At 43.2% G+C, this 26,717-nt stretch overlaps 1 protein-coding gene across 2 annotated transcripts; it reads left to right on the top strand.

Annotated features, from left to right (window-relative positions):
• Positions 1-16,184: 16,184 nt before the first annotated feature.
• On the top strand, positions 16,185-26,420 carry MMADHC (metabolism of cobalamin associated D). 2 transcript variants are annotated; one of them, XM_062498646.1, is made up of 8 exons: positions 16,185-16,218; positions 16,490-16,539; positions 18,105-18,249; positions 19,494-19,711; positions 19,971-20,079; positions 20,967-21,097; positions 24,208-24,294; positions 26,113-26,420. In XM_062498646.1, the coding sequence occupies exons 2-8, from the start codon at positions 16,531-16,533 to the stop codon at positions 26,305-26,307; spliced, it is 894 nt and encodes a 297-aa protein (XP_062354630.1). In that variant the 5' UTR covers positions 16,185-16,218; positions 16,490-16,530; the 3' UTR covers positions 26,308-26,420. The 2 variants fall into 2 exon arrangements, with proteins under 2 accessions (XP_062354630.1, XP_062354629.1); XM_062498645.1 differs by lacking the exons at positions 16,185-16,218; positions 16,490-16,539 and adding an exon at positions 16,638-17,633.
• Positions 26,421-26,717: the final 297 nt, after the last annotated feature.

The raw sequence follows: 26,717 nt of genomic DNA, 5'->3' as shown, positions 1-26,717 counted from the left end.
CCCAGAATTAATTCCTGGTTTTCACAGCTGCAGAGCGCAGCAAACCCAGGCAACAGCCACACGGATGCTCCACGAGGAGAGGAATTAAGTGTGGTATTAAAAGGAACCCTGGTTTTGCATTTTGCTGGGATTTTCAGAGCAGCCAGGCACGAATGTGGGATTTCTGGATTTATTCCTTGCATTGCTTTGTCTCCAAAGAGAGGGAAGCGATGTGTTGGATGCTCCAGCTGGCTCGGACTGTGCAAGCCAAGGATGCTGCAGCTAAACCAGGGACACCCAAACAACCACCGAGCCCAAATCCAGCCCAGGACTGGCTTCCTGATTGGAATTTTAAGGAAGACACAGACACACACACAGACTCACTGTAGCTGTAATTAAAACCCCCAAACAAACCCATTCCAGCCCCTCTCCCCACCCAAGCAGCTGCAGCAGGTCCTTCCCATCAGCATAGGGGTCACCAAACCTTTTCTTTTCTTTTCCTTCTTTTTTTTTTCCCCAAGATCTGACCTTCACAAGGCAATTCCTGGGTAACCCTCACGACGAGTGCCTTCCCCCACCCGTGTTAAGTGCTGGGGAAAGCTATCAGGCAAAGAAAATTGATTCCCTTTCACAGGCAGAACCAGAGGCGGCGAGGGATTTGATTTCCCTGGAAGGTTATTATATTCAATGCTAACATTATTTAAAGGCTTTTCAATGGAGCTGTACTCCACAACACCTCATTATGGAGGAAAATCAGCCTAATGATTGCGCTCTGTCAGTACGGGGGGGGATTTCATTCCTGCTGGAGATGCTCCCTGCCTGGGAATGAGGTGCATCCATCACAGCAGCCTGGACAGGAATGGGGAAAGGAAGGAGACCAGCGCTGTGCAATAATTGTTAGAATTCCTGGCTGCAAAGTTGGAACTTTTCCGTTCGAACGCGTGGGATTTTGCACTTTTGAGCACTTCAGAGAGTTTCATCCATTAAACACAAGTTCAGGGCTGAGTCTGTTTGGACTGGCTGTTTCCTCTCTGTGAGGAATCCGTCAGGAGTTTCAAATAATCGGGAACGTGCTCATTTATTTCCAGGTTGCTTTACTGAGTGTGTGAACAGCACTTATCACCCCCTCACGCACCTGCAGCGCCGGCAGCTTTGCATTTGTGGAACTGAACATGTTTCTACGAGGGAATTAAGTAAGGCAGTCTTCTTCTCAGGTTTAGCCAGCAAAGCTCTTGCAATGGGTTTATTTTTATTTTTTTTCCCCTCTATCTGAAAAAGCCTTCCAAAAAATGAAATTACTTTGGGGTTTATAAAGAGTATCGGCTGGAAGCATTTGTGTTTTCAGTGAAAACTCCAAATCATAGAATTGTGAAATATTTTAGGGTGGAAGAAATCTGAAAGCCCATCCAGTTCTACCCCTGCCATGGGCAGGGACATCTTCCACTATTCCAGGTTGTCCAAGCCCTGTCCAACACATCCTTGTACACTTCCAGGGATGCGGGAGCCACAGCAGTGGTAGGCAAGCTGAAAAAACTCGTTGTCCACTCAAAAAATAACATTAAATACATTTTTTATAGTGTAAAACTTTGGCTTAATAGATGATTTTTCTCACGAAAGGAAAGATCACCAGGTGATATCTCCTGTCTAACAGGAGAGTGCTCCGCAGCCTGGCAAGAAATGTTTCAAATTACCAGAGCTGGGACTCGAAATTCAGCCTGGTACAATTTAAAGCAGACAGACTCAGTTCCAACCTTACATAATATAAAATTTAATACAAACCAGAGCAACGTCCCCCCAGTGCAGAATCAGGCACCAGTCTGGCTCAGCAGCCCCAGCCTTGCCCTCTTCCCCCTCTTCCAGCCTTCCTAACAGCAAAGAAACTCTGGTTTTCCAAGCTTTTTTTTCCCTGCTAATTGAATCCCATTTACTGCAGGCCTGGCTGCATTTACAATGAGCTGGGGGATCGTTTCTGCCCAGACGTGGGGACTCGGTGGAGTTGCAACTCGTAACTCAAACGTGCCCCTTGCAAAGAGGGTTTAGAGCCCTCCAAGGAATAAACCCAGCACTCACTGACCCTGGAAAAGTCACCTCCCTGCAGACACGGAGTAGTGTGGGCTCTTTCATCTCCCAGACCCCAAAATCCAGAGTTTTTCCACCCCTCAGGCATTGTGGGGCAGAGCTGGCTCTGGTTCTGGCATGTTCCTACAGATAAATAGGGATTTTAAACTCTTTCCCCCCCCCAGTTTGCCGTTAGAGTGATTGATGGAAGGAGAGGAAATACGGATAAGGAGAGGAAAAATGGATAAAGAGAGGAAAAATGGATAAGGAGAGGAGAAAGGCATCCTGCAGCCCACCCCTTCAGTTTGGAGATGGATGAGGTCGGGAAGAGGAGCCAGCAGGCCACGCTGAAATCCCATCCCAAATCCAGGTTTAATATTTATAGCTGGGACAGTGCAGCAGGAGCCTGAATCCCACACAGGGGTTGAATTATTGGGAGTTTTTCCCACTCTTTGCCTTCACCTCCAGCAGCAGCAGCAGCAATTCCATCTGGAAGCATCCCAGCACTCGAAGCAATTTGCCAGTCAACAGCTGCATTAACCAGGGAATTCCCCCAGGCAAAATTCCTCCCTGAGCCACAGATTCCTTTATGGAGTCCCCCCAGCCCTCCAACAACTGGATTTTAATAACTTTAATGACCCCAATCCTGCGAGCTCAAGTTAAAGATTAACTTTGGAGCTTTTATTGGATTTATTTGGGTGCAGGAAGATTTGGAGTTGTTTTTTCCTGTCAGAGGTTTGGCCCTGGGCTTGAAGTTGGATGCTCAACTCAATTGCTTCAGTTTAACAATTTTTCCTTCGGTTTTCCAACTGTTCCTGAAGTGCAAAGTGGAAGAAAGAGAAACCTGGGGGTTTTATGGACATTGAAAGCTCACGAGGAGGGAGGTCCCCTCTGAGGAGCACAAGTGTGGCCTTAGGAATGGGACAAATCCATTGGAAATGTCTCCTTCTGGGATGACATCGTCCTGCCCTGCTCCAATGGAGGCGGGGTCCAGACACCCGGAACTTCCCAAACCTCAGGAGAAATGAGGAGCTGCTGCCAGGAGCCTCCACGCTCGTTAACATCTCTTCATTTCAGGTCTGGCAGCTGGGGGGGCTGGACCTTCTGCATGTGGGACATGTGGGAATTTGGACCCATCGCTGGTGGAAGACACCCAACCCAACATGATGGAAGACACCCAACGTCATGGAAGATGCCCAACGTCATGGAAGATGCCCAACGTGATGGAAGACATCCAACCTGATGGAAGATGCCCAATCCAAGCTGATAGAAGACACCCAGCGTGATGAAAGATGCCAAATCCAACACAATGGAAGATGCCCAATCCAATGATGGAAGACCAGGCCCAGCATGATGAAGGCATCAAACCCAACACAGTGGAAAATGCCCAAAGTGATGGAAGATACCCAACCCAAAGCAATTGGAAGATGCCCAACCCAAAGAAATGGAAGACACCAAACCCAACATGATGGAAGATACCGAACGTGATGGAAGACCCAGCCCAGCATGATGAAGACACCCAACACAACATGGTGGAAAATGCTCAATGTGATGGAAGATGTCCAATCCAACACAATGGAAGACACCCAACCCAAAGAAATGGAAGATGCCCAACCCAACGTGATGGAAGGCACTCAACGTGATGGAAGATGCCCAATCCAATGTAATGGAAGATACCCAACCCCACATGATGGAAGACACTCAATCCAACATGGTGGGAGATGCCCAACCATGCTGGCACAGCCAGCTCAGCACCAGGATTTTGATCTGGAGAATTTGGGGAGCACGGCCAACCCCGCTGAGCAGGGCAATATGGGCAGAGGAGTTCCCACCCCTGTCACCGCATTCATGCAAGAACCTCACTGATCTTCCAGAAGGTCTTTTCCTTCCAAGCCTGGATCCAGCACCAGAACCTTTTTTAGGCCTGCAACGAGAATTCCAGACTGGTTTGGATGGAAAGGGACCTTAAAACCACCCTGTTCCAGCACCTGCCATGGGCAGGGACACCTCCCACTAGTCCAGGTTGCTCCAAACCTACTCTGGAACATTTCCAGGGATGGGGCAACCACAACTTGATCGATCCCACAAATATTCCCGTCGCCAAAGGAATTCTACCACGTGCCCATGAGGCACCAAAAAACAGCGAAAGCAAAGGCAAAAGACTGCAAATTCCATCTTTTCTAATGTGAACGTGTTGAGTCACAAGTTAATTAATGAGAAGTTGCACGTGAAAACTCCAGAATGATTCTCCAGCTCTCTGAGTCAGACGCCCACAGGCTGGAGGAGGGAAGGAAGAGGGGGAGAAGGGCTTTGCAAAAGGATGCCCTGAGGAGCAGGACAAGGAATGAGGGGCCATCCACCCATCACATAATTCCCAAGAAAGAGTTATGTAGAGCATGATGAGAGATGTCAATGCTTAAAAGAAAAAAAAAATCCCAAAAAGAAATAAAATGCCAGACGTCTACAAGCAGCAATTTGCCAGAAAAAGCAAAACAGCTGAGGAGGAGTAATCCGAGCCACATTATTTTCTCATTTTCTTCATTAATTTTAAATACCAAAACTTACAGCAAGGCAGGCCCTTAAAAAAAAGAGGGAAAAAAAAATTAACTCTTTCTTTTCTTTTCTTTTCTTTTCTTTTCTTTTCTTTTCTTTTCTTTTCTTTTCTTTTCTTTTCTTTTCTTTTCTTTTCTTTTCTTTTCTTTTCTTTTCTTTTCTTTTCTTTTCTTTTCTTTTCTTTTCTTTTCTTTTCTTTTCTTTTCTTTTCTTTGTGAATAAAGTAGCAGAGATTTTTCTCATGAAATCTCCCCTTGATCCGAGAGGACAGGAGCAGGGACACAGAGCAGAGCTGGCTGCTGAAGAAGACCATGACAAGGTGTTGAACTTAAGAGCTAACCCCAGCTTAGATCCCATCAGAGGCTCCAGCCCAGCTCTGGATGGGGAGATTTAGGAAAAGCCTCAAAGATCCTTGGGCATTTCTGCTTTCCCTCCTCAGGGTGACAAGGAGGGCAAGGCCAGCTCTCCCTCCTGTCACAGATATCAGGGTAGATCATCTTCCTGAGCTCTGCTCCTTGTCCCTGAACACCACAGGGAGCAGTAGTCTCCCAAAAAGGGAATTATTCCCAAGCCAGCCTGTGAGAAACTCTCCTGTTTGGTTTGGGATTGAACCTGTCCACGTGCTCACCATCCTCCTTCCCTTTTCACTCCCCCCTCTCTGGATGCAGCCAGAGGCTCAGCCCAGTTTGACCAGTAACAACCTAAACTAGTGGAGCTATTCCTCATTTCTGCCAGGCTCTGGGATGGCTGGGCCTGAAGGATTCGCCGATTCAGGTACGAACCAAAACGGGATCCGTCAGTGGAGAGACCTGGGAGTAAAGACGGGGAACACCTGGAGCAGAGTGGAAGCTGTGACCTTGCTGTGACACTGAGTGACAACCACCAGGAGTTCTAGAAACACCCCAAAAGCACCAAATGCATTGGATGCACCAGGTCCTGCAGCCCCCAGAGGTCCAGGGCCCTTTCCAGCCAAGCACTCAATTCAGACTTCCAGGTTTATCTCCAAAGGGAAAATGATACCTGACGTTTTTATTGCCAAGAAGCTGCTTTGCTGATGACTTGTAGAGGGATTTCTCTTCACAAATTTCACCCCCAGCCTGCACCTCCTTATCCTGCACTTCTTGTGGTGATGAAGACAAGACCCAAATGGCTCAGACAGCAAAAAGCTGCTGGTTTTCATCTCCCTGACAAACACAGGCCAGGCCCCAAACTCTTTTCATCCAAATTCTCTTTCATGAAAAGAATATTTTATTTTCATGATGGCACAGTGCTCAGAGTTTGGGTTTTTATTCCTGAGACCCAAACTGGAGGTGCTCCAGTCCAGGGGGTTAGGAGAAATACGGAAAACTCTGCAGCTTCCTTCCCTTCCAGCTGGTGGCAATTCTCTGCCTGAAGTCACGGTCACACGAGTAATTTTTTGAATAAAATCCAGAAGTCATCTCCCAAATAAGAGCTGAAGCTTTTGGAGTCCGTATTTCCATGTATTTTGATTTGGAAGCGCAGAGGAACGCGAGCAGCAAGGACCTGGTCCTGCTCCCACAGCAACACCCACTGCTGCCTGCCCTGGCTTTCATCCCAAGTTTCACTTTTTCCCACTGATGAAACCAGGATGAGAAAAAGCAGGAAAGAACGATTCCTGTTCAGGATCTGTTTCCATAGAAACACTGAAATTAAGAGGGAGAGGAGCCTTTTAGCATCCCCCAGTCCCCCCAGCGAGCACCAGGCCGGGAGCTCCGAGACAAAAAAATTCCCATGGGAATTCTATGGAGTTCCTGCCAACACCGACCTGTGAGCCATCCCAGACAGAATTCCAGGCCGCTGGGATTTAATCAGGAAGCAAATGCTCCACAGGAGCATCTCCCAAGGGCGTTCCTGCCTCGGGAGCTCTCGGATATATTTAACTGACAAGATGCACAAAAAGCAAGCGAGGAGAACACAGGAGTTGTTTGGACAGAGTTCACAGGTTTGCAGTATCCAGATGGAACACGCAGCTCCTCCAAGAACGTGAATATCATCTCTTTTTTCTTTTTTTTTTTTCTTTTCCTTAATTTTTTAAAAATTTTTTTTTTGGAGCAAATTAATGTGGGCCAACAGCCAGGCTGTGTCAAGAGGAACATTCACATAAGGGAAGCAGTCACAGCACCGCCCTTTGTCCCAAAAAAATTGTCACTGCACTTCCCACTGCTGCTGGCTTTAGGGATAACCCAAGGACGTTACCAGGTTTCTATCTGGCACCGAAATCCTGGGAATCTGCTGCTCCTGGTGTCCTCCAGTGCTGGCTGGGAAGGAGGAATTTCATCTTCTCCTTTGGATGCCTGGAAACGAAAACATATGTGCCAAAAAAAGACCCAAAAAAAACCCCAAAAAACCAACCCCTGAAGCATTAATGAAAACTGGATGCTGCTTCTTGTTACTTTCTAAATTTGAGATATAACAGGAACACCAAAAAATGTGCAGAGGAATGTTCTTCCCCCTCCACTCAGCGACAACAAGCTTTTCCCTGGTAGTTCACAGCACCATCCCCGCTCCACAAAAACACAATAAAATCGCTGGGAGAAACACTAGAAGAGATCGACAGAGTAAAACAAGAACAAAGTATAAACCCAGAAGCATCAAGTGTAAGCTCTTAAGTCTCTCCTTCCTAATCTTCCCAATGATCTCCTCCACTGCTCTGTTTTATTACCTCTCAGAAGGGTTTTAGCTTTAATATAGATTGGAATTACTGGGCAAAGGAAACATTTTAAACATTTAGGCATCCTAACTCTTTCAAGAGAGGTTTCTTAACCTTTAATCCCCCTTCCTCCACCCGCGGGCCACGCAATTTGTGAGGGAAAAGGTCACGAACGTGGACAAAGGCAATAATCTGAGTCTAATCCACTTTTCTGGGACCCAGGCAATCAGCAGTCAGTGCACAAACACACAGAGCTGGCTTTTGCTGCTGCTGAGGGCTGCTGGGCTCAGCTTAAATACTGGCCGCTGTTTAAGCCACTGCACGGGCACAGACGGGCAAGGAGAAGGGCTGGAAGGGACAGAGAGGGGGCAGAAAACCTGCAGAAGGTTTGGGTTGGTTAAAATCCATCTTGTCCCACTCCGTGCCATGCCCAGGGAACACCTTCCACTATTCCAGAGTGCTCCAACCCGGCTTTGGACCCTTCCGGGGATCCAGCTTCCCTGTGGCAGAGCTGGGATCTCTCCCAGGAGTTCAGGGTTGGCCAAGCAGCTCCTTGGCTGATCCAAGTTGATTTTTTCCCCCCTTTTCCTCATCCCTGGGGTGTTTATGGGGCGATCAGTGGGTTATGATCAGCTGTGCCCTGCTGTCCCCAGCCCTGGAGCTCCTCAGGAGCGACAACAGCCACAGCCCAGCAAGGGACGTGTGGCCTTGGCTGAGGTGGCCTTGTCACAGCCCCATCACTGCTGTGCACCCGGGGGTCTCATCTGGCTTTTGGATGGTTCCTGGCAGCTTTGCAAATCCAACAGCAACGGCAAAATGAGCTCCAGATCCCCCCTCCCGGGCTGAGCAGTTCCATGGAAATCCTTCCTGCTGCCACCATAGATATTCACGCGGTGCCCCAGGGAGCAGTGCCTTCATTTCCTCCTCCCTGACGCTGGCAGGGTGACAGCTCTGGAGCCGTGGACACTTCCCCGACATCCTCGGGAAGTCTAGAGGGACAGCAGTGCTCACAGCAGGCAGTGATGTGCGACAAAAGAGATGTCGCAGCCACCCTCTCTCGGTGACCTTTCCAAATCCACCCATTTGATCAGCTCTGCAGAGCCCACACTAAGGAGAAATGTCGTTTTTTCCACAAGTTCATTCACTCCCAAAAAGCTCCCGAAGAAGCAGAGAAATAAATGCAGCCACTGGTGTACCCAGAGCCAAAACTGGGTCCCAGGGGCAAGCTGGAGGCAGCTTCTCCTTGGTGAAAAAATGCGAGCACAATAGAAAAAGAAAAGCTCTAAAAGAGATTTCAGATCTTCTGCTGGTTTTCCACACCAAACTGATTCACTCAGCTAAACATTCAGCCCTGAGGCTTTCTTCCCTCGAACTGGTTCACTCCAAAAGTTGTTCTCTTCAGGGCAGAAGGGATGGGCAAAGCCAGGAGGATCCTTTTTCCTTCCCCCTGAGCTGTTCAGGCTCGGCTGGGAGCAGCTGAGCTGGGATTGCTCCCAGGGGATGCTGAGTTTTGGGGTGATGGAGTGATGATCTCACCACCACCTCGGGGCTCTCCTCGGTGCCTCTGTGGAGAAACCTGTCCTGAGCTCGCAGCTCATGTTCTGCATCCCCAGAGTTGGTGATGAGTGACTTTGGAACGCTCCCCTCGGAGGGAGATGAATAAAGATGTGAATTTGAATATTCAAGTACACAGAGATGTGTTGATGCTGCCTTTTGTTAGACACACCAGGCACTGATTTGAACCTTCTGTCACAGCTAAAGATTTGGGAGACAGCACAAAATGTTGGGTCTGCTGTGTGGAGTTGAAAAAAAAAAAACCAAACCTACAAATTCAAGGAAATTGTGTGCACGTTGCTGCATCTCTGGGTTTTTGGAGTTCATCTACAAGTTTGAAGGAAATAATTATTCCACTCCAACTAAATGATGCTGTCAAAGGGGCTGTCAAAGTTGTGCATCTGTCTGCTAGGTAAGTGAAAATTAAAATTAAAAAAAAAATAATAATAATCAGGGAATCAGCAAAATGGACCAGGAACGATCCCGTTTCTTCTGATCAGTATTTGTTTATCCCAGAGGATCAACCAATCTTTAACCCCACTGATTTTTCTTTTTTTTCCCAGTCGTTTGGAACCCCCCCCGACAACTAAAAACACAAACAGTGTGCACCAAACAAGCTTTTTGGCTGCTCTTTTTAGGCTGAAATCTTGACACGCAGGATGGGAACCCACAGCACTTCATGGCTCCATCACACAGACAGGGAATTTCAGCAAAATTCCCTCTCCCTTTGATCATCTCACAGGTCTCATCTGTTCCTATCAGGACTTCTGAAGAGGAATGTCTGATGTTTTCTTCTGAAGTCTTCGTGAGAAAGTGAAGAGCCTTTATTTTAAGTTACCTGTGGAAAGGGGGAGGTTGACACATGCAAAATGGAGTTTTCAGTCATTTGTTTGAGTCATTCACACACACACAAAAAAAAAAAAAAGGAATCTGTCAGTGACAAGTCAAGAGGTTGTTTGTTATTTCTGAACTGATAAAAAAGAGAATATTAAACCCACCACCTGGAACCTGTCCTGGAAATGCCACTTTTCCTTCTTCTTCCTGAAGGATAAAGAAGTGTTGTGCCATGGAATGAGGCAAATGAGCAAAAAAAAAAAAAAGGCGAATTAGGAACAAGATTTTGGCGACAGAATTAGGTAACAGCACCTAACCAGGTTTATCAGCAGAAAGGTTTTGTTCTCCACAGTAAAAATGCACCCTGAATTAAGAGATTTAACTTTGAATATCTGACAGAGCAAAACGCAGCAATTTGAAGAATTATTCACATCATGACTCCACCCAAGGCCTCTCTGCAGCAATAATTTTACCCCCAAGTACCAAAGAAATGCTGGAAAGCCCAGACAGGGAGGTCACCCCTGGATTCTGCCTCAGTGGCTCTGAGGGGGAAACATCCGGGAATTCCTAATGGGTAATATCTTCCAATGGGTGATTTTATCCCAGTTTTCACTAAAGGCATTGGAAGCTCCATAAACTTTATTGAGCTCTGAATGTGGGTAAGGAAAATCCCGATGAGGTTTTGCAAGAAGATTTTCTGGACTGTGCCCTGAAATCCTGGGGATTCTGACCTCCCGTTTCACAGAGCTGAGTTACGATTTGCTCCTAAAAGATGGGAAAAAAGAGGAATATTTGGGGATTTTCAGCATCCCTGCCATGGCATGGCAGCAGCATGCTGCTTAATGATTGATTCCCTCAGATTTCCAGCCAGGAGGTTTGGTTAAACCCCATCCATTGGGACAGAAAGGGCCTCCAAGTGTCGTCAAAAGAGACATTTTATCACAACATCCATCAGCCATCCCAGCTCCTCCGAGTGGGAAGTTCCGTGATTTCTGGTTTCACATTCTGCCAGATGTTGGGCTCTTTCATTCCCTGCCAGACAGGAACAGCCTCATAACTCACAGGCAGCACACGGTGCCATAAACCTTCTTGCTTCTCATCCATGAGGGTTAAAAAATATGACTCCAGCTATTTAAAAAAAAAAAAAGAATCAATAAATGAGGAATCTGGTGGAATAAGTAGCCCGTTAGGCATGGCACTGGGTTTAAGCAGGAATTCTGCCTCCTCAGATTTTTCTAACACTTCCCAGATGGATAAGGATTGACCAAAATAGAAGCAGCCGATAAAAAGGTGATTTTGATCCAGTTCTGAGGGGAACCTGTCTCCTTACCTGGCACCCAGCACATCCGGCACACAGGCCCCCAGCCCAGAGCCTGGAATGCCACATTCCAGAGCCCAGGATGGCTTGGGATCACCAGGACTTGGAGCATTCCAAGCCTGGTGTCTTTGCCACCAGCAGATCCCAAGAGAGAGCCCCACATCCTGCCACTCCTTCTGGATCTCTCTGCCCAAATCCTCTTCAAGGAGTTGCCAAGTTCAGCTTCAGTGTGGATCAAATTCAGGTCACCTTAAACTTCATCCAGACTATTTCTGGCCTCCAGCCTTGGTGACACCCTCAGCACTAAATTATTGATACCTAAATTCCATAAATTCCCAGATTTGGAGCGAGAGCAGTCATAAATACAAATATCTCCCAAAACACCCAACCTGCAATTATTCCCTGTTCCCCACAGGACGTGCTGGATGTGGCAGCATCCCTGAGGTGCTGCTGGAAGGGTTACCTGGAGAAAAAGGAGTTGGGAATCTCTTCACTCACCCCATGTGAGCAAGGAGGAGCAGCTCACACTTCCCAGGAAAAATATTCCTGTTTAATCCCTACCAAGCAAATTATGAAGCTTTTAAAGCTCAACTTCTCAGTCCTGAACCAAACTGAGGGGAATGAATGCCTGCCTCAACCTCAGATCCATTTGGATGCAGGATTATTCCTAAATCAGGGTTCCAGTTGGAAGGATGTCCCTGGAAATGGCACATCCCAGTTTTAGGAAGGTTGATAAAATTCTCTCTTTGGTAAAAAAAAAAAAAAAATTCAAACTGGGAGATTATAGACACAGGGGGAAGCTGTGCTGGTAAAGGATTCCCAGTAAATCCCCAGTGAAGCAGAGTCAGAGTCAAGGCCAAGCAGTTTTCTGGGAGAGATAAGAAAAGGTTTTTCCTCCTCCTCTGGCCATTGGGATGGACATTCCAGCAGGCAGGGACACGAGGCCCTGAGATAAAGGAGGAAATCCCTTTCAGGTTCACAGCCATTCATCCAGGGGGGAATGTCTTCCCAAAAAGAAAACAAATCAGGCAAGCACTTATCTGGTGTAATTGCACCACTCCTTTAAAAACCTCTTTTCCCAGTGGTAGCCAGCAAATCTCTGGAAATGCCAGAAGAAAGGGATTGTTCATATAAACACATCCATTTCCAGGGGAAGTTTACTCTTCCTATAGCCAGAGGATGTTTATTTTGTGGAAAGAGAGCACGTTGTTAAAACCTTTCCTCCCTTCTCCATCCCCGTTTCCCTGGCACTCAGGAACAGACATTCCTCACTCCCGAGGTCTAGCAGGTCAAGGAAAGGGGGAGCCCCAGTGTACAGGCGAGGAAAAATAAATACAGGGAATGAAATGGATAAACAAAAAAAGTTGAGCTGGACTTTGGAGGCTAAAAACTCCCTGGCTGGGAGCAGTGACAAAGGATGGCTGGGAACTGTCAGCTCTGCAGGGTGATCCTAAATATCCCCCAGGACCACAGGCTGAGATCCCACTCCCTTTCCCTGGCCTTTTGAAGGGCAGGGAATGTGGCTGGAATGCTGGGGAGGCCGGGCACGCTCAGCCCCTGCTGTGCTGCCAGCGGGTTTTAGAGATGCAAAATCAATGCCAACGATTTGAACTCGGGTTTAACACACTCCTAATGAAGTTTAATGGGTGCCATTAGGAAAATTGGGAGAACCCTGGCAATCCATCATTGCACAGGTAAATGGGCAATGGGAATAAAGGATTAGCTCGGGTTTTTGTAGCGATGCTTAACCAGCATCTTCTGTACCCAAAGGGAAAACCACCAGGGACAATTCCAGAGCCTCCAGGTGATTCCCAGGGTGGAACTGGGAATCAAACCAGCAAATACCCACATTAAGGATGAAATCCCCTGGTTCGGGGTTTCCAGTTCAGTTCTAGGATCTCATCCCAGAGTTTTGAAGACTCCGAGGACGGAGTTTGCACAGCTTCTCTGGGTTACTGAAAGAGCAGAGGGGAAACAGCTGGAAATTCACTTTTTGCTTGTCTTGGGCAGCGAAGCAGCTTCTCTGGGACACCTCTGGCTCCTCTGTTCCCAGAGCAAGGAATCCAGCAAGGCTGGGCATGGAAGGACAATCCCGGATGAGCTTTGGAGTTCAGTTCCCAGGCAGGGGTGGTGGTGACTGGGAAAGTTCCAAAGTTCCTGAGGCTCTTCCCAGTACTGCAGCCTGGTCAAGGTGCCCAGAGGAAAGAGAGAAGAATCCAGGAATGATGCAATGGATTGGGTTGGAAAGGAGCTTTAAGCTCGACCTAACCCACCCCTGCCACAGGCAGGGACACCTCCCACTATCCCAGGTTATTCCAACCTGGCCTTGGACATTCCAGGGATCCAGGGACAGCCACAGCTGCTCTGGGAATTCCAGCCCAGCCAGGAATTCCCAGTTCCCAGTATCCCACCCATCCCTGCCCTCTGGCAGTGGGAGCCATTCCCTGTGTCCTGCCCCTCCATCCCTTGTCCCCTGTCCCTCTCCAGCACTCCTGGAGCCTCTTCAGGAACTGGAAGGGGCTCTGAGGTTTTTCCAGAGCCTCCTCCTCTCCAGGCTGGACAATCCCAGTTCTCTCAGCTTTTCCCTGTGATCCTCTCCATGGTCTCCTCTGGACTCTCCAACAGCTCCAAGTCCTCTCCACGCTGGAGATCCCAGAGGAAAAAAGAGGAAAGAGAGGATCTCAGTAACAGCAGGGAAACCTGGCCATGAACTCCAGGTTTCAGCTGCAGGTTTTGGGCACAGAGGAGCTTCCCTGAACTGAACCCATGTGGGTTTTTCCAAAAAGGCTTTCAAAGGATGAATCAGGAATCCTGTCGCGTGCATTTCTTCCTCTCCCTCAAACTGAGAGCAGCAATCTCCGATGGAAGAATTTAATCAAAGCCAGCTGCTAATTACTTCCCTGACACCAGGAGAGAAGGATGTTGGCATCCGAAAGATCTGCAAGATTTTTTTCCCTTATTAATATTTGATAAATCTGTAATTGGATCGTTTGATTTCGCAGTCTCCTTTGAATAGAAGCTTTATTGAAATGAATCTTTATGAATTCAGGCCACAAACTTCAGGGGCTGATAACTCATGGATTGATTGGAGTATCTGGAAGTGGCAGCCCTGGAGAGGAGATAAATTGGGATTGCCTAAGGACAAGTCAATACAGGCTGGGTTTAATCCAGAGTGCTTCCTATTAGAGCTCATAAATTACGTTCTGTAAAGAGTTAAAAGTTGATTTTCTCTGATTTCCCATCTTTTTTTTCTTTTTGCTGAAGTTCAGAGATTCCACATGAATATTTAATTCAAAAGCAAATGAGAATTAAGTGTGCTAACATTGAATTAATAAAAGAGTTGAGTGGCATCCAATAGTGAGCAAATGTGCTCATGAAAAAGTCCAAAAATGAAAATTGCAATATTATAGTTTAGTACACCACATTGTTTAGGAATGGATATCACAATTTCCTCTTGATCCTGATAAAATAAAGCCAAAACTTTATTAAATGCAATAAGGATATTGAAAGGCTGAGTATTATTACCATGGACACAAACCCAATGTCTTGCTCCAATTTTGAACTATGGAAACCTCTGGCACTGGCTTATGTTAATAAATTCCTGCTAATAAACCAGTGGCAAAGCAAAATAAATGTCCAGAAACCTCTGGTTTGGAAGGAAAATAAATTCAAGGCCTTGTGCAAAGTCGCTGAGGGATGGGAACGCCCAAACTTTTATTTGGGAGAAATTAAAATTCCCTTTTTCTTCACCAGCAAAGCTGCTTGGAACAGACAGCAAAGAAAAAAAAAAAAAAAAAGAGAGAGAAAGAAGAGTTTTAATCCTTGGGGTTGTGACCATTCCCTGGGATGCCTGTCCAGAGCTTTTCCATCGAAACAAAAAAACCCAAACCAACCAACCAAAAAAAAAAAAAAAGACACAAAAAAAACAAACTAAAAAAACCCCAAAACCCAACAAACAGGGAAGGAAGCCATTGCAGGTTTTCAGTATTTTTATTATTATTCTCTAGAAGTTATTTGAGGTACTGCCCTGAAGTCAAAGAGCTCTGCGGCTGAAGCGCCACCGGTGCTCCCCATTCCCAGCGAACCCCCGGCCTTGCGCTTTTGCTCAGCGGAGACACCTTCAACCCCTCAATTCCCTTCAATGCACCCCCTTTCCCCCTTCAATAAACGCCCTTTTCCCTCTCCCCGTTTTCCCCAGGCCGTTTCCCCGGCAGTGATGGGCTGTGGGGGACGATGGCGGCTGGCGCTCCGTGCCCTCCCCCTGGCGCTCCGAGCGGGTACAGCCCCGCGGCCGCGGCACCCACGGCCGCACCGCACACGGCCACACCACCGCGGGGAAACGGAGGGGAAACGGAGGGGACACCGAGGGGAAACGGAGGGGAAACGGAGGGGACACCGCGGGGAAACGGAGGGGAAACGGAGGGGACACCGCGGGGAAACGGAGGGGAAACGGAGGGGACACCGCGGGGAAACGGAGGGGAAACGGAGGGGACACCGAGGGGAAACGGAGGGGAAACGGAGGGGACACCGAGGGGAAACGGAGGGGACACCGAGGGGACACCGAGGGGACACCGCGGTTCCGCCACGAGCGATCCCGGCCCCGCCGGTCCCCATAGGAGTCCCCACAGCGATCCCCACAGCAATCCCCGTCGGTCCCACAGCAATCCCTATAGGAACCCCCAGAGCGATCCCCACAGCGATCCCATAGCAACCCCCACAGCGAGCGATCCCCATAGCAATTCCCACAGCGATCCCATATTGATCCCCACAGCGAACCCTACAGGAATCCCCACAGCCATCCCATAGCAATCCCCACAGCGATCCCCGCAGCGATCCCCATAGCAATTCCCACAGCGATCCCTACAGGAATCCCCACAGCGATCCCACAGCGATCCCATAGCAATTCCCACAGCGATCCCACAGCGATTCCCCACAGCGATCCCTACAGGAATCCCCACAGCCATCCCCACAGCGATCCCCATAGCGATCCCCACAGCGATCCCCATAGCGATCCCCACAGCGATCCCCGCCCGGCCCCGCCGCCATCCCCGCTTGCCCCTCACGGCCTCCCAGAGTCCCCCCCAGCCCTGAGCAGTCGAACGCCGAGCGGAAGATCCTGCTCCGTGCCGCTCCGTCCGGCGCCGCGGAAGCACCGGAGCCATCGATGTGTCCGCGGATCGCCTGCCCGGCCTGGGGCAGCGCCGTGAGGGCGGGGCGGGGGCGGGCGAGCGCCGCCATTTTGCAGGAAGAGGTGAGAGGGGCCGGGGCTTCCTTTTTATTTTCCTTTTTATTGTCTTCTTTTATTTTTTTTTCCCGCTCTATTTTCCTGCTTGCTTCTCCCATTTTCCCGTTTCCTTCTCACATTTTCCCATCAGCAGCCGCTGTCTGTCCGCGGGGACGGGGGGGAGGCCGTGCCCTGGGTGTGGAGGTTTCGGGGCCGGGGAGTTCAGCGCCTTCTTTTCTTTTCCCTTTTTTCCTCGTCCCCTTTTCTGCTCTCTCCCCTTTTCTCTTCTCTTTTCCAGGGGTACCCGGGCCTGTCAGCGAGGGGAGAGCAGCGTCTGCCATGGCCAATGTGAGTGAGTGACGCCAGAGCTGGTGGATATCACGGGAACGGCGGAAAATTGAGGATTAAATTGAGTTACAAACAGGTTTGGGTAGGAAAGGACCTTAAAAATAATTTAATTTCATGGGCAGGGATATCTTCTTTTATGCTCCCAAGGTTTTGGACACTTGCAGGGATTCAAAGGCAACTTCTGCCAGCACCCTGAGCACCCTCACAGAGAAGAATTTATTCCTAATATCCCCAATCCAGCGTTGTTTCAATTTAAATATCCCAGGAATAATGGAATTGAGGATTAAACACATTTTTTTTCAGTGCTTTTTCTATTATCCTTGGCTCAGCCACGTAGGAATTCTGTGTTTCTGGAACAGCTGATTTCAGGCTGGGTAATAAAACACCTTTTATTGATTTTTTTTTTTTTATTGCTCTCGCCGTGGGGACATGAATAATTCATTAATTCCCTCGGTGTTGTTTCTTGTGTAATGCCAGGTGTGTAAATATTTGCATGAGTGAGCTGTAATTAGTGACATCTCCGTGTTAAGTGAGGCTGATAATAAGGAAAAATGCTCTTTTCTGCTAATTACACCTCGGCTGTAATTGTTTACATCTGTTTATAACATCATTATCATCATGCAAAACTTAATTTCAGTAGTGATTTTACATAATAAAGAAAAGAAGATTTGAGTGGAATCAGATTTTTGTTGTGTTACAGGAACCTTTTAAAGCTGTTTTAGAACGAGACAGCTCCAGGCTTGAAGTGTAAATAATTGATTTAAGTCATAAATTAAACGTGTTTTTAAGCGTTTGAGTTTTGTAATTTGGTAGAAATTATTTTATATTTAGACAGAGGTGCTGGATGAGAATGCTTCTACTGCCTTAGGTCCTGATACTTTAAATACAATTTTGATATTGAACATCCAAATAACACCACTTGTTCTCTTCTTTTCACTTCTGCAAGTGCCTCTTTTGATGTAAAGTGGCATCAATTTTTATAGAATCAAAGCTCCAGCGCTTGAGCAAAATCCCTTTCTGTTATTTCCTCAAAAGAATTGCTATTCTTCACCTGGAAAATGGAATTTTTACAAAAAGCACCCACACTGTGGCAGGTGGGATTTCTGTTTTCCAGGGTGACATGCATGGAAATAATTATGGAGACAGACCCTGTCCATAGAATTTAGATGACATTTTTAATTTAATCTGTTAAATTTTTAATTTAATCCCAGTCATAATTTAGTTTAAAATGTGGGGTTTCAGCTATTTTTAAATTTTCAGGGCTTTTTTCCTCATGTGAGAGACCTTTAATTAACACTTCAACCTCTTGTTTTTAAGGCTTTTTTCTTTGCTTGGAACGGCAATAACAATACCAAAGAAATATAAAAATATGTAAAAATAACAATAAAACACTTCTACAGCTGGATGTTGCACCTGGCCATAATTAAAAAATTTAATATCATTCTTGAGGGAGGGTTCTTCTTGTGACTCACAGAGCTGTGTTTAAACAATTATTATTATTATTTTGTTTTGTTATTAAATCATTATTTTGATTTTTTTTTTTTTTTTTTTTTACCTCTCCTCAGGTGCTCTGTAACAGAGCAAGATTGGTCACCTACCTCCCAGGCTTTTATTCTTTAGTTAAAAGAGTTGGAACTGCCAAAGCTTTTTCCACTGCAGGATCCTCTGGCTCAGATGAGCCTCACGTGGCTGCTGCACCTCCTGATTTATGTAAGGAAAAGTGAATTTATTCCCCTGAAATCCCGATTTGGAAGTGTGGTTTTTGACTTGGTAGGGGAAAAAAAAGCAAATTTAAAATGAAAATGAAATTAAAAAAAGAAAAAGTGCATTTATTCCATTGAAATCCCAGTTTGGAAGGGTGGTTTTTGACTTGGCAGGGGGGGAAAAAAAAAGCAAATTTAAAATGAAAAAGCAGGTTTAGAAAAAAGAAAAAAATAATTCCATTGAAATCCCAATTTTGAAGTAGGTAGGAACTTAGTAGGGGAAAAAACCCACCAAATTTAAAATGAAAAAAAAAAAAAACAAATTTAGAAAAAGGATAAATTAATTCCCCTGAAATCTCCATTTGGAAGTGTGATTTTTGACTTGGTAGGGGAAAAAAGCAAATTTAAAATGACAAATTTAAAATAAAGAAAAATTAATTCCACTGAAATCCCAATTTGGAAATGTGATTTTTGACTTGAAGGGTGGAAAAAGCAAATTTAGGAAAAAAGAAAAAGCAAATTTAGGGAAAAAGAAAAAGCAAATTTATTCCCTTGAAATCCCAGTTTGGAGATGTGAGTTTTGACTTGTTCACTGCTGATGTTTGTGATCAAATCTTCATGTGGGAGAGGGGCTTTTCCCTTGGCTTCCCCCCTTTCTGCTTTTCCCTTTCCCCCCCTTGCTGCTTTTCCCTTTTCCCCCCTTTCTGCTTTTCCCTTTTCCCCCCCTTGCTGCTTTTCCCTTTCCCCCCCTTTCTGCTTTTCCCTTTCCCCCCCTTGCTGCTTTTCCCTTTTCCCCCCCTTGCTGCTTTTCCCTTTTCCCCCCCTTGCTGCTTTTCCCTTGGCTTCCCCCCTTGCTGCTTTTCCCTTTTCCCCCCTTGCTGCTTTTCCCTTTTCCCCCCCTTGCTGCTTTTCCCCCCCTTGCTGCTTTTCCCTTTTCCCCCCCTTTGCTGCTTTTCCCTTTCCCCCCCTTGCTGCTTTTCCCTTTTCCCCCCCTTGCTGCTTTTCCCTTTCCCCCCCTTGCTGCTTTTCCCTTTCCCCCCCTTTCTGCTTTTCCCTTTTCCCCCCTTTCTGCTTTTCCCTTTCCCCCCCTTTCTGCTTTTCCCTTTCCCCCCCTTTCTGCTTTTCCCTTTCCCCCCCTTTCTGCTTTTCCCTTTTCCCCCCTTTCTGCTTTTCCCTTTTCCCCCTTCTTCCCCCCTTCTCCCCCTTTTCCCTTTCCCCTTTTTTGGGATTTGCTGAGTGCAGTCCTTGCAGGTCCCAGGACAGTGTGGCCAGATGAGGTGATGGGACCTTTTGGTCCCCAGGATCAGAGATTTCAGCTTCCTGGGAACATTGGCTTCGACTGCCACCTCCATGGCACAGCTTCCCAGAAAAAATCCCAAACTTCCCAAAGCCTCCCTGATATCCTAGCAGAGCCTTCAGCCAGTGAGAGGCACGAATTTGTCATGGCACAATACATCAATGAATTCCAGGTGAGAGCAAAACCCTCCAGATTTTACTTTTAATAACTTCTAATATCCTTAATAATGTCATTTTTTTAGCATTAATATAAAAACTGAAGTCTTCATAAATCATCTGGAACTGCTCAAGTGTATCTGATCACTAAACCAGATTTTGATTTTTTTTTTCATTTTATATTTATTTATTAATTGCTGTTTAATTATTTGCTTTTTTAAAAGTTATTCCTGTTTGATATTAACGGAGAAAATTTGGATTTTTCCTGGTTTTTAGGGTTCTGATGGTGCCCAAAGGAAGCAGCAAATCAATAATGCAGAAACCTACTTTGAAAATGCCAAGGTGGAATGTGCAGTGCAATCCTGTCCTGAGCTGCTGAGAAAAGGTTCATTTTTATTGATTTATAACCAAAAAAATCCCAACTTCTCAAATGCAAAACCAGTGAAGGAAATGCTCTGTCAGCATGTGGTGTAGAAAAGGTTAATTCAGAGTTAATAATTACAAAAATCCCATTGTGTGCAATGGAAACCCAAGCTTTGCTGCTGAAAATATTTAATATTTCAGTGAAAATGGCATTTTCATACAATGGAAACCAAAACTTTACTGCTGACAATATTTAATATTTCAATGAAAATGACATTTTCATAGAATGGAAACCAAAACTTTACTGCTGACAATATTTAATATTTCAGTGAAAATGGCATTTTCATACAATGGAAACCAAAACTTTACTGCTGACAATATTTAATATTTCAATGAAAATGACATTTTCATAGAATGGAAACCAAAACTTTACTGCTGACAATATTTAATATTTCAATGAAAATGGCATTTTCATAGAATGGAAACCAAAACTTTACTGCTGACAATATTTAATATTTCAATGAAAATGGCATTTTCATAGAATGGAAACCAAAACTTTACTGCTGACAATATTTAATATTTCAATGAAAATGGCATTTTCATAGAATGGAAACCAAAACTTTACTGCTGACAATATTTAATATTTCAGTGAAAATGGCATTTTCATAGAATGGAAACCCAAGTTTTACTGCTATCAATATTTAATATTTCAGTTACAAATAAATAACAGAACAAATGGAAGCCATGGAGCTTGTGCCAGCACTGAATCGTTTTTTTTAGTTGATTCAGGGAGGACTAACTGAAATGAAATGGGAATAAAAGGTTGAGGAAGTGCAATGTGCTGGTGTGGGTGACAGGGGAAGGCTCTGTGAACAACAGGACAAACTTTGCTGTTTTCCCACTTTCCAGACTTGCAGTCCCTGTTCCCAGAGGTGAGTTGCAGGTACCTGACCGTGCTCACTGTCACCCAGAAAAGCAGGAATGACATGAGTGTGTGGAGCCAGGAGGTGCAGGATGAGAGGGAGCTGCTCCTGGAGAATGTGAGTTCATCTTCTCCTCCCTGAGGCTTTGCTGCTTTTCCACCTCTGCTGTTTTATTTTTAAAACATTCTGGGTTTAATCTTTTTCTCTTATAAAATCGAGATTTTCTTTTTTTTCCCCCTCTACCCCTCCCCACCTCCAGCTGTAAGTTTTTTTTGATTGCTTTATGTGAAATAAATAATAATCTTCAGAGTGGGGTGAGCCAAAAAAAAAAAGAAAAAAATCTGTTAAAATCTTACAGGAGATTAATAAAGATTCTTGATTGTTATCCTGACCCAGCAACTCTTTTTGTCACTTTTAATCCAATGGAGTTTGTGGGATTTCAATGCTGGTTTTATTTTCTTGTCATTTAATTAAGATTGCACTGGAGAATCTGTCTGAGCACTTTTTACTGGTAAAAAAAAAGTATATTTATATTTATATTTATATTTATATTTATATTTATATATTTATATTTATATTTATATTTATATTTATATTTATATTTATATATTTATATTTATATTTATATTTATATATTTATATTTATATATTTATACTTATATATTTATACTTATACTTATATATTTATACTTATATATTTATACTTATATATTTATACTTATATTTATATTTTTATTTATTTTTATTTTTATTTTTATGTATATATTTATTTTTATTATATTTTAATTATATTTATATTTTTATTTCTATATCTCTATATTTATATTTATATCTTTGTTTATATTTAGATCTTTTATCTATATTTTACCTATTTCATCCATTTTTATCTATATCTTATCTATTTCATCCATTTTTACCTATATTTTATCTATTTCATCCATTTTTACCTGTTTTATCTATTTCATTCATTTTTACCTATATTTTATCTATTTCATCCACTTTATCTATATTTTACCTATTTCATCCTTTTTTACCTATATTTTATCTATTTAATCCATTTTTATCTATATTTTATCTATTTCATCCATTTTTATCTATATTTTACCTATTTCATCCATTTTTACCTATATTTTATCTATTTCATCCATTTTTATCTATATTTTATCTATTTCATCCATTTTTATCTATATTTTATCTATTTCATCCATTTTTATCTATATTTTATCTATTTCATCCATTTTTATCTATATTTTACCTATTTCATCCATTTTTATCTATATTTTACCTATTTCATCCATTTTTACCTATATTTTATCTATTTCATCCATTTTTATCTATATTTTATCTATTTCATCCATTTTTATCTATATTTTATCTATTTCATCCATTTTTATCTATATGTTACCTATTTCATCCATTTTTACCTATATTTTATCTATTTCATCCATTTTTATCTATATTTTATCTATTTCATCCATTTTTATCTATATTTTATCTATTTCATCCATTTTACCTATATTTACCTGTATCTTTTCTAGATTTTTCCTAGATTTTCCTAGATTTTTCCCTAGATTTTCCTAGATTTATATTTTTCTCTATTTACCAATATCTACATAGATTTTTTCCTAAATTTTTCTCGACTTTCCCAGACTTACCTATATTTACCTAGATTGTTTCTAGAATTTTTTTCCCTATATTTTTTCCTAGATTTGTTTCTATATTTTTCTGTTTTTTTTCCCTATATATTTTTTTTTCTATATTTTTATCTATAATATATAAAATCCCCCCCAATTTCTCTGGTATTTTTTCCCACTTTAACGAATGCTTTTAATTCTTTTCACCCCGAATTTCAGCTCTAGGATTTCACCTTAACCTTGTCTTATTCTTTTACCACTAGAGGGCTCTGAAAATTCCTTTATTTCCCATTTTCCACAACTTTACCATTTCCCCACCGAGTGTCGCTGTTCACTGCTGCCATTCCCCCTCAGCATCTCAAAAATAAAAAAAAAAAAAAGAACATTTCCACCTAATATTTGTAAAACATCCCCAAACCCAGCATTTAATCCGTAAATAAATCATATTTATACCTGAAATTCACCTGGGAATGTCCCAAAATGCAAATTTGGGCTCTCTAAAACAACCACAAAAAAGAAAGAATTGTCTCAAAATGACAAAAAAATTAAAATTCCCTTCATTTCAGTCTGTTCTTCTCTTTGAATTATTTTTGGGTTTTTGTTCTCTGGCGTTTTAATCTGGTTTAATTATGTGTTAATTGTTAAATTTAATCCAGTCACTGAGGGGGGAGGGGGTATGAGAATAAAAACAGCAAATTCACAGAGAAATGTGGGTTTATTTGGCAGAATTCACCTGAGAAATCCTCATTTCAGGGGCTAAAAAATGAGGTTATACAGCCAAATGGAAATATTTGAACTAATACAGAAATTTAATTTAATGGATAAAATTCCCTCATTTTGAACTAGTACAGAAATTATTTTAATGGATAAAATTCCCTCATTTTGAATTAATACAGAATTTAATTTAATGGATAAAATTCCCTCATTTTGAACTAATACAGAATTTAATTTAATGGATAAAATTCCCTCATTTTGAGCTAATACAGAAATTATTTTAATGGATAAAATTCCCTCATTTTGAACTAATATAGAAATTATTTTAATGGATAAAATTCACTCATTTTGAACTAGTACAGAAATTATTTTAATGGATAAAATTCCCTCATTTTGAATTAATACAGAATTTAATTTAATGGATAAAATTCCCTCATTTTGAATTAATACAGAATTTAATTTGATGGATAAAATTCCCTCATTTTGAATTAATAAAGAATTTAATGGATAAAATTCCTTCATTTTGAATTAATACAGAATTTAATGGATAAAATTCCCTCATTTTGGACTAATACAGAATTGAATTTAATGGATAAAATTCCCTCATTTTGGACTAATACAGAATTTACTTTAAAGGATAAAATTCCCTCATTTTGGACCTTTAAGGCACTGAATCTGAATAAATGATATTTTTACAATTGTGCACCCTTGAGCTGCTCAGGGCACTGATTGCTGCGAAAATCCCATTTTTATCACTGTAATTAAATAAAGGATTGGATTCATAACAGCTAAAATTAAAAAATCATTATTTTATGTTATAACCTGCTTTGATGCTTTGTTTTTTTTTTTTTTTTCCCCATTTTTTTTTTCCCTTTTCAGTTCATCAGTGGTGCCAAGGAAATCTGCTGTGCAATTTCTTCTGAGGGTTACTGGGCTGATTTCATTGACCCATCCTCAGGACTGGCAGTAAGTTCTTGCTGGGTGGGATTTTCCTTCAATCCAACTTTTTCAGAATTCCTGCAATTTCTTAAGATCATAACCACGAGCTCAGCTCTGGCAGGAAATGAAAATTGGATTTTTTTAGGGAACTGGAGAAGTTTTGTGCCCCAAATCCTTTGCTTGCTTTATTGGAACTCTTGACACCTGTGCAGGTGAAGGCTTTAAAAAAAAACTAAAAAAATCTCTTTGCACCTGTTAATGATCCCTTTATCCCCCCAAAAAACTTCCCAAAATTCCAGGCATTGAAGGAATTTAGGGATTGATGGGAGTGGGGTTTTGTCTTCAGCATCCTGGCCAAGAGTCAGGAGTGGGTTTTAGGTCAGAAACTTCCTCCTGAGATCAAGAACTAAAATATCCTTTTGCAATTTAATTTAAATCCCTGGTTGCAACTTAAATGCCAGTTTAATTTAAATCCCTGGTTACAGTTTAATACCAGTTTAATTTTAAATCCCTGGTTACATTTTTAATACCAGTTTAATTTTAAATCCCTGGTTACATTTTTAATACCAGTTTAATTTTAAATCCCTGGTTACATTTTTAATACCAGTTTAATTTAAATCCTTGGTTACATTTTTACTACCAGTTTAATTTTAAATCCCTGGTTACATTTTTAATACCAGTTTAATTTTAAATCCCTGGTTACAGTTTAATACCAGTTTAATTTTAAATCCCTGGTTACATTTTTAATACCAGTTTAATTTTAAATCCCTGGTTACATTTTTAATACCAGTTTAATTTAAATCTTTGGTTACATTTTTACTACCAGTTTAAGTTAAATTCCTGGTTACATTTTTAATACCAGTTTAATTTTAAATTCCTGGTTACATTTTTAATACCAGTTTAATTTAAAATCCCTGGTTACATTTTTAATACCAGTTTAATTTTAAATCCCTGGTTACAGTTTTAATACCAGTTTAATTTTAAATCCCTGGTTACAGTTTTAATACCAGTTTAATTTTAAAGTTGAAATTTAATCAGGTTTCTGCTCTTCCAACCACCTTCCTTTAAGGACTGACTGCAAAGTTCAGTTGTTAATTTTTGCTGTTTCCTAGGAGGTTTCTCTCCATAATCCATGTTGTGCTTTTGCTGTTTCTAGCAGGGTTCTGTCCTTGGTTCCTGCAGAATTCCCAAAGGTGGGAGGGTGGGATTGGTACCCAGATTCACTCTGGTGACAAAAAAAAAAACCTTTCAAAATCAAACTCCCAATTCTCCAGCAGCCTGGCACAGCTGAGCTCAGTCTTTACTTCCAAACATCCTTCAGGATTTTCAGACCTTATGTGGAAAAATATTTTATTTTTCTTCTTTTTCCCCCTTTCTTTCCCCTTTTCCCCCTTGCTTTTCCCTTTTCCCCCCCTTGCTTTTCCCTTTTCCCCTTCCCTTGCTTTTCCCTTTTCCCCCTTCCCTCGCTTTTCCCTTTTCCCCCTTCCCTTGCTTTTCCCTTTTCCCCTTCCCTCGCTTTTCCCTTTTCCCCTTCCCTCGCTTTTCCCTTTTCCCCTTCCCTCGCTTTTCCCTTTTCCCCTTCCCTCGCTTTTCCCTTTTCCCCTTCCCTCGCTTTTCCCTTTCCCCCTTCCCTCGCTTTTCCCTTTCCCCCTTCCCTCGCTTTTCCCTTTCCCCCTTCCCTCGCTTTTCCCTTTCCCCCTTCCCTCGCTTTTCCCTTTCCCCCTTCCCTCGCTTTTCCCTTTCCCCCTTCCCTCGCTTTTCCCTTTCCCCCTTCCCTCGCTTTTCCCTTTCCCCCTTCCCTCGCTTTTCCCTTTTCCCCTTCCCTTGCTGTTCTTTTCCCTTTAGTTTTTTGGGCCTTACACCAACACCCCCCTGCTGGAGACAGACGAGCGTTACCGGCTTTTGGGGTTTTCCGTGGATGACCTGGGGTGCTGCAAAGTGATCAGGCACAACCTTTGGGGTACCCACGTGGTGGTGGGGAGCATTTTCACCAACGCTGAGCCCGACAGCCCCATCATGAGGAAACTCAGTGGGAACTGAGCCCTGCGATCCCTCAGGCTCTCCTGAGCTCTCATTTGGATGATTCTCCCTCGGCACCGTCGGGAATTCCTCACTTCCAGGTGTTCTTAGAGAATAAAAGTAGCTGTTATTTATTCGTTGTCTATTTTATTTCTTTTTTATTTTTCCTTGGGAAGTGTGTGTTGACCACGGGTGGATTGGCAGCGTGGAGAACGACGGGAACCGTTGTTCTCCTGGTTGAATTTTCTGGATTCTCTTACCGCTGAAATTTCCAGCAAATCTTCCCTTTCTGAAATGGGGAACTGGCAAAAAAAAAACCAGAATGAGTCATCAAATTGTTCTCCCAGGATAGAGAATTTAATAAAATCTGGGCTGATCACTCGTTTGCTGTTGGAAAATGAGAATGAGGTCAACATCTAGTGGTCTCCCAA

This window comes from Cinclus cinclus, chromosome 9 (genome assembly GCF_963662255.1).
Source record: "Cinclus cinclus chromosome 9, bCinCin1.1, whole genome shotgun sequence".
Classification (NCBI taxonomy): domain Eukaryota; kingdom Metazoa; phylum Chordata; class Aves; order Passeriformes; family Cinclidae; genus Cinclus; species Cinclus cinclus.
Note: the sequence above shows the minus strand (reverse complement) of the source record. Positions and strands in the feature narration are given on the sequence as shown.

Bases quoted from the DNA above. Each gene is read 5' to 3' on its own strand.
- MMADHC (XM_062498645.1), top strand. From the start codon at position 17,598: ATGGAATTTTTACAAAAAGCACCCACACTGTGGCAG. The intron at 21,098-24,207 runs GTGAGTTCATCT...TTCCCTTTTCAG, and splicing joins GGGAGCTGCTCCTGGAGAAT to TTCATCAGTGGTGCCAAGGA. The intron at 24,295-26,112 runs GTAAGTTCTTGC...TTTTCCCTTTAG, and splicing joins ACCCATCCTCAGGACTGGCA to TTTTTTGGGCCTTACACCAA.